Source organism: Sinocyclocheilus rhinocerous, unplaced genomic scaffold (genome assembly GCF_001515625.1).
Source record: "Sinocyclocheilus rhinocerous isolate Xijiao unplaced genomic scaffold, SAMN03320098_v1.1 scaffold1430, whole genome shotgun sequence".
Taxonomy (NCBI): domain Eukaryota; kingdom Metazoa; phylum Chordata; class Actinopteri; order Cypriniformes; family Cyprinidae; genus Sinocyclocheilus; species Sinocyclocheilus rhinocerous.
This window is the reverse complement of record NW_015636039.1, coordinates 76,254-83,458: the sequence shown is the minus strand read 5'-3', so window position 1 is coordinate 83,458 and position 7,205 is coordinate 76,254. Positions and strand designations below refer to the sequence as shown.

At 38.8% G+C, this 7,205-nt stretch overlaps 1 protein-coding gene across 2 annotated transcripts in view; it reads left to right on the top strand.

Moving 5' to 3' along the window:
- Positions 1-4,548, top strand: part of LOC107747613 (mitogen-activated protein kinase 6-like) — a 30,813-nt gene extending 26,265 nt beyond the window's left edge. For both annotated transcript variants that reach the window (XM_016562213.1, XM_016562212.1), the window contains exons 3-6: positions 1,829-1,973; positions 2,591-2,755; positions 3,016-3,217; positions 3,369-4,548. In XM_016562213.1, the coding sequence (XP_016417699.1) occupies positions 1,829-1,973; positions 2,591-2,755; positions 3,016-3,217; positions 3,369-4,476 (1,620 nt within the window). In that variant the 3' untranslated portion in view covers positions 4,477-4,548. The remainder of the gene's footprint in view (positions 1-1,828; positions 1,974-2,590; positions 2,756-3,015; positions 3,218-3,368) is intronic.
- The last annotated feature ends 2,657 nt before the right edge of the window (positions 4,549-7,205 follow it).

The window sequence follows — 7,205 nt, the reverse complement described above, 5'->3', positions numbered from 1 at the left end:
TCCTAGCACCTGTCGCTTACTGATTGTTTGGAATTATAAATATGAGCGTAGTTTGTCTGTTAATATCACATGCACTTTTTTTGTTTGTTGTTTTTTTAGTTACTCAGACGCAGGCAGTGTTCCTGCAAATATTTCAGCGTGAAAGACACTCGCGATGACGGAATGTATCATTTGCACATGCTTTTGAGTCTTACAATTTTAAACATTCAAGTGCTCAATTCAGTACTTGCGCGCGACTACAGAATGAAGTTGTTGCGCCTTATTGCACATAAACGGCCAAATACATACAAAATTTTCGCTTGACTACAGAATGAAGTTGTGTTGCGTCTTATTGCGCGTAAACAGCCAAGTACATACATAATTATGTCAAAATGCCGTCTTGATGAGTATTCACATAAACAGTCGATTTATACTAAACATTGTCAGTATATAGGCTATTAAGTGAATGTAAACAGTTGCAAAACAAAACTTATGTGTAACAGTTTGATCCGTGCATGAGGTCTTAAAGAGACAGCAACCTAAATAAACCTGCTGCTGTCAGTCATTAATGTTTATTTATACATTAAAGACTAACCAGTATTATTTTAAAGTTAAATAGATTATTCTGTTTCTGTGGTATTTCTGTGCCTGGATATTACTGTAAAACTTGGAAAAACTTAAAGCACAGTTCATTTTAGTTGTATCTTGTTATTGTATTTGTTTGTGCCATTACTTGTCATTATCTATTCTTATTTTATTACTGACTGTTTACTTGTCTTTTTTTTTAGTTAAAATAAATTCAATTCAGAGTTTGAAATCAAAGTTTTTTTTTTTTAAGTATCTTCCTCACAATATAAATATGAATCAACAACATTGTAAAACACAAATACACTGGGTGATGAAACATTTAGGTTGGTTGACTGTAGTTTAAAAATGTCTTAAAAAATACCCTAACTCGCTCCTCAAATAAAAAAAAAATCCCTATAAGAGCCCCCCACCCAGGCAATGAAACACAAAATAATTATTAGAAAGCATTTTCGGTTTTGGTTTTCAGCCAAGTGCATCCAGAATTTTCGGTTTCTGTTTCAGCCCGGAATTTTCATTTTCGGTGCATCCCTAGCGAGCGTGCTAGTGCGTGCCAGGGCCAGTCGCGTTTCCATTGTCACTTCTATCGATACTTCGGTCTTTCATAATTTAGCCCCGGGACCGATTAAATACCGGGTTTCGGTACCCATCCCTACTTCTGGGGCTTGATCGTGCCTCATGGGGGCTTCCTCAGGGCCAGTGGCCAGGGATTTTCGGCACACTGAATACCGTGGGTTAAAGTGGGCCAACTGGGGCCAGAGGAGTGGTCATGAACAAAGGCGAAATTTATCGGAGACGGTCGGCACCGCTGCTCACTTCTCATGTTTTCGTCTGTCTGTCTGTCCATTTGTGTCATCCTTCAGTCATTGTCTCTCTGTTTGTCCTTTAGATCTTTCTTGGAACAAGTTTTGTATCTTGGGGCACAGCTGTAGACTGAGTATTAAATGTTGTCTTTTCAACTTAAGGCTGAAACTGGGCCATGTGTTGGAGCTGGTGGCCCTGCTTTAGCCTGGAAATGTCTGGTACAGCTGTCCTGAGTGTTTTATACATGCCATGTGGTGCATGACCTTGTCAATGAATGAAATGAGATGAACAACGTGAATTATTAACTGCTCAAGATGTAGTGGGTGTTATGCCATAAATATATGTGTGAATTACAGTTTCTGCAAGCCTTTGAAGGATGGTTTGTAACTGCAGTGTTATTTCCAAGGATCCTTGTCTGACACTGACATTGGTCGTAAGAAATGTTCTCTCTCTCCCATAGGGGCATCTGTCTGAGGGACTGGTCACTAAATGGTATCGTTCTCCTCGTCTGCTCCTTTCCCCAAATAACTACACCAAAGCCATTGATATGTGGGCTGCTGGGTGCATCTTTGCTGAAATGCTGACTGGAAAAACACTCTTTGCAGGTACTAAAAAGTGTGTGTGTGTTTGTCTAAATAAATCCTATGATCTTGTATTATATCAGTTTGTCTACTTTTATTCTGACATTTTAGTTGTTCATTTCTTTGTGACGCTATCTTATCTTGCACACACAATGATCAGGTAGTTGAAGGTCATTTCCTGTGGTCTTGGTGTATTATAATAAACTAGGACAAGGTGTTTTTTTCTTCCCTTTTGTAGTAGTTAAAGAGAGAAGCTCTTTCTGTGAACTCAAAACTTCGGAAACTAGGGCAGAACTGTTGATTTTCATGCATTTTAGTGGATGCAAGTTTTGGCACAGTTGGTTTACAGGATTGCCACTGCCATGGAAATATCTGAATTTTAATTGTGAGTTCAGTCTCTATACATTTTATTTTTACAAGTGCATATCCTGTAATCCTAGACAAATGGGAGAGTCATGGAAATTCATTATTCAAATTGGTGTTGGGACCCTGAGACTAATATTAACCATTGGTCTTGCCAAACTCAAACATGCACACTAACTAGACCAGTTTCTTTAAGTATGCAAATGTCTCTTGTGCCAAATATTGACTGGAGTTGCCTTGACAGTTTTTCTGAATCAAACATTTGTATGTGTGCACAGGAGCTCACGAGCTGGAACAGATGCAGCTGATACTGGAATCCATTCCGGTAGTCCACGAGGAAGACAGACTGGAGCTCCAAAGTGTAATTCCTGTCTTTATCAAGAACGACATGTCAGAACCACACTCGCCACTCGCCAAGTTACTGCCTGGTGTCAGCCCTGAGGGTTAGTTACACAAGCAGTTTTGCAGAATTCATGCAATTCATAGAAACTTCATTTCATAGATGCTTAAATTCATGGAAATGTGCATACCATTCTCTTTTGCTCGCTCACTCCCTTCCCTTTACTCAGCAGCAATTCATAGGATTCTGAGATTTTAGAAAATGATCTCAGTTTTGCTACTTTTTGTACTAAACCAAAGTTGGTAAAGGAAACACAAATGGCAGTCTAAATCTCATGTATTATTGGTCATTTGTTCACTGTAGCCTTGGATTTCCTGGAGAAGATCTTGACGTTTAACCCCATGGACCGGCTCACTGCGGAAGAGGCTCTTGCACACCCATACATGAGTGATTACTCCTTCCCTCTAGATGAACCAGTGTCCTTGCACCCCTTCCACATCGAGGATGAGGTGGATGACATCTTGCTCATGGATGAGAGTCACAGTCACATCTACAACTGGGACAGGTGAGTTTCACCCAATGGAAAAATACCAGTATTTGGCTCCTCATTCTATGAGGTCATGAGTTTTAGAGCATAGAGGGTGTAAAGAAAGTAAGTTCTCCTGGCTGCCATCTTGCCGATGGTATAATATTTTTTTTTTTCCTTCACACTGTAGGTACCATGAAAGTCAGTTCTCTGATCAAGACTGGCACCTGCACAGCACCCATGAACTGGAAGATGTGCAGCGTGATCCTCGAGCTATGTCAGATGTCACGGACGAGGAGGAGGTCCAGATCGATCCACGGAAATACATGGATGGGGAGTGCGAGAAGTTCCTAGAAGATCCATCGTTCGACCTCCCCCTAGAGCACTCGTGGCAACAGGAAGATCACCATGAGAACAAATACTGCGACCAGGAGTGCAGCTACACTTGCAACTACAAAGCTGTGTCCCCATCCTACCTGGACAATCTGATCTGGAGGGACAGTGAGGTGAACCACTACTATGAGCCCAAACTCATCATTGACCTCTCCAACTGGAAAGAGCAGCAAAGCAAAGAGAAGAACGACAAAAAAGGCAAGACCAAATGTGAGAAGAATGGACTGGTCAAGGCCCAGATCGCCCTGCAGAACCACTGCGTGGCCGAGAAGGATCGCGAACAGGAAAAACATCAGAACCACAGCCAGGGCTTCGACTTTGACTCGTTTATCGCCAGCACCATCAAAATGAGCCTTCAGCCAGAATCTGGCGAAGTTGACCTCCTGAATGAGTTGAACACCTCCGTTTCCCAGCTGGACACCCATGCTCCTTGCGGCTCCATGTCCAAGTCCATCAGTCAGGAAAAAGAAGAGAAGTGTCTAGTAAACCTGGCGCAGCTCGGTGTCCGAGCACCCTGTCCTTGGGAGAGTTTCACGGACAGCGACGTTACCGAGAGCAGCCTAATCGACGAGGCTTGCTGGGACGTCCGCAAAGACGAGCAGCTCCAGAAGGAGAACAACAGCTGCCAGAGCAGTTACTTAGACCGCCTCTTCAACAAGCGTGAGGAGGTAGAGTCTGAGATCCCCGAACCTGTCGAGGAGTCCACACCGGAGGATGACTTCATATCCTGCGGTGGCGAGATTGTCATTAACATGCAGCTGGAGTCTTTGGCCATTCCGGGGTTCGAGGGAGCAGGTGACATTCCTCTGAAGTCCATCCAGGCCACGTTAACGCCCTCTGCTGTTAAACTCTCCCCACAAATCGCCCATAAAACCTACAGCAGCATTTTTAAGCATTTAAATTAAAAAATCCACCCTGTTCAAGCAGAGTCCATCTTATTTTTTTATAGAGTTATGTATTTCAGTACTTGAATCTTTTTTTTTTTCTTTTTTTTTAATACATATGGTTACTTTTAAGGAAACTTTTTTCATTTTTTTTTTTTTTTATATCTGTGGATTAAATGTAAATTAATTAATTACGTAAATTCATCCAAAGTGCTGGACTGTGTTCCTACACATGAAATATGTTTTTGCCCTCGGATTTTCAGTTTCAACTCTGATCTTATATATATATATAAAAAAAAAACTAACGCCATGACATTTGCACAGTGTACTGTAGATTCAGAAACATTAGGGAAAGACAGAGGAACAACTGTTAAGTAGCGAAATAGATGGTTTATTCATTTGTAAGCAAAGGAATAGAGATAAAGAGGGCGGAATAATGCACTATCCGTGTGGGAGCCGCCGCCATTGACATCATAATGTGACCTTCTGACTGACAGCCAATAGGACTGACACAAGCAGTGCGTCTTGGCCTTTCTCTTCCTGTTGTTTTTTAATTAAGGCTAATGTATTTATTTGACTTTTTTCACCTCATTTCAATTTAAAAGCGAAGTCTTTTGTCATTTTGTTCATACTGTAAACTTCCTCAAACGTGATGCCAGCCCAGCAAGCATTAACTGTTGGTTTGCGATACGTTAACTGTAGGTAAAGGCGTTATCTACCTCAAGGTAACAGCAGAAGGTTCTGTCTCCCAACTGTAGTGCTTTAAAGAAACACTTGCCCTTTCAACGATGTAGTGCACAGCGATTTCTATTTTTAATTTTGCATTTGCCATAGTGAAGTGTTAAGATCATTATTTATTTTTAGCAGATGTGAGATATTTATTTTAAGAAACGTTGTAATTTTTCAGTGTGAGGCATTGGACTTCCATTCTGGTCTGTTTTGGCGCTCTGTGTTTAGCTGTGGATGATCGCTTATCCATTTGAGTTGTACAGAAATTCATGATGTTCTCCCAAGTTCAACCATTTGTTTTCATAAGGATTCACTAAAGGATTTTCTTTTTTTCCTTTTTTTTTTTATAACTTATAGGTGCTTTGTATGAGTGGAATACTGCTTTATGCGCCTAAAAGTCTTAATTTTTTTTCTTTCGTATATATATGTGTATATATATATACATATACATATTGTTAAAAAATTGTGCATGGAAGAAAACCAGTGGAAAGGTACATTTAAAATGAAGTTAATGGTGAAGTATATTGTAAGTCATTAATTTTATTTTAATTGTATGTTTTTATGAAAAAGTTATTTTTCCCCAAGCGAGCATGATTGAATTAGTTTCAGGTATAGCATGTAGAACACTTAAAATTATTTTAATTTTTTTTATTATTGTTTTTTGTTGTTGTTAATTTTGCCTTTAAATGCTGGTTTCATTCTGTTATCATTGGTTCCACTGTAAAATAACATCAATAAAATGGCCAGCAAGTGTATCACTGTGACCTGTCTTTTTTTTGAGTGGGAAACTACACATGAGCAAAATTATGTAAATGTCTTGAAGTTCAGAAAATGGGGTTTCCCTCTGTTAGTTCACACCTGTAGAGCTAACCAGTCATTACATTATTTGCTGCAGGTTTGTGGAATGTTTCATGAGTTAATTCTAGCACCAATAACATCATCACATGTGATCTTGAAGATATATCCCCCAAAGTGTTATCATATACATAAGGACGTGGAGGAAAGAGGAAACAATTCTAGGTCAGAAATATTGTTCAAATGCAAACTATTGTGGACCTGGGGTCGTATTCCAGAAACTTCCTCTCTTAGGTCTTAATTTTCGTAGCATGTTCTTAACACAACATGCTACGAAAGATGCTGTGAAGCTGAACTTAAACTTTTTGAAGTCTGATAAATTGTTTAGAGTAGACAAGGACTATTTAAAATGAATGAGTGAAGACAAATTTGAAGGGGATTCAAATGGTGAAAGAACTTGAACATCTTCCTCCAACTAAACCGATTTCTTTTAATTAAATGAGATTGCAAACAAATTTCCACATATATTTTACAGACAATATCACAGGATCACATTTACTGTTCCGTTAATAAAGAGGCCTGATGCAAATGATATGACAGATTATCATTTGTATGATTTCAGAGTTGCTCTTAAAAGTGTTTGTTGACCATCAGAGCTGGGTAGATTACTTATGAATTGTAATCAGTTAATGATTATGAATTACATGACGAAATTTGTATTCCGTAATATAATCTCTAGAGAGATTACACATTTTTGGTAATGTATTATTTAACCGTTATTTAATGTCACATATATTGAAGTGGGATATAAGTGCAATGTATGGACGGTTAATACATTTTAAAATAACACTGATATACCTTGCTGCTAGTGTTTGTTGACAGTAACACTGAATAAAACAAAATCATCTTATAATTTTAAAACATATTTACTTAAAATTAAGTAAATTTTAAAAACCGCAACATTACAAAAACCAATATTGGAAAAAACAAACAAACATGAAATTCACAGGAATATCACTGCTAGGTCAAATATTTAATCTCAGAACACTGGAAGTGCATATGACCGTATCAATGAAAAACATCAAACAATGGCAACATTACAAAAAAAAAAAAAAAAAAGGACCATGAAATTTGCAGCAATAACACTGCCACAGTAAGTCAAAGATGTGAGAAACACTTCATAGACCTTGCTGCTCAAAGGGACAGTTCACCCAAAAATGAAAATT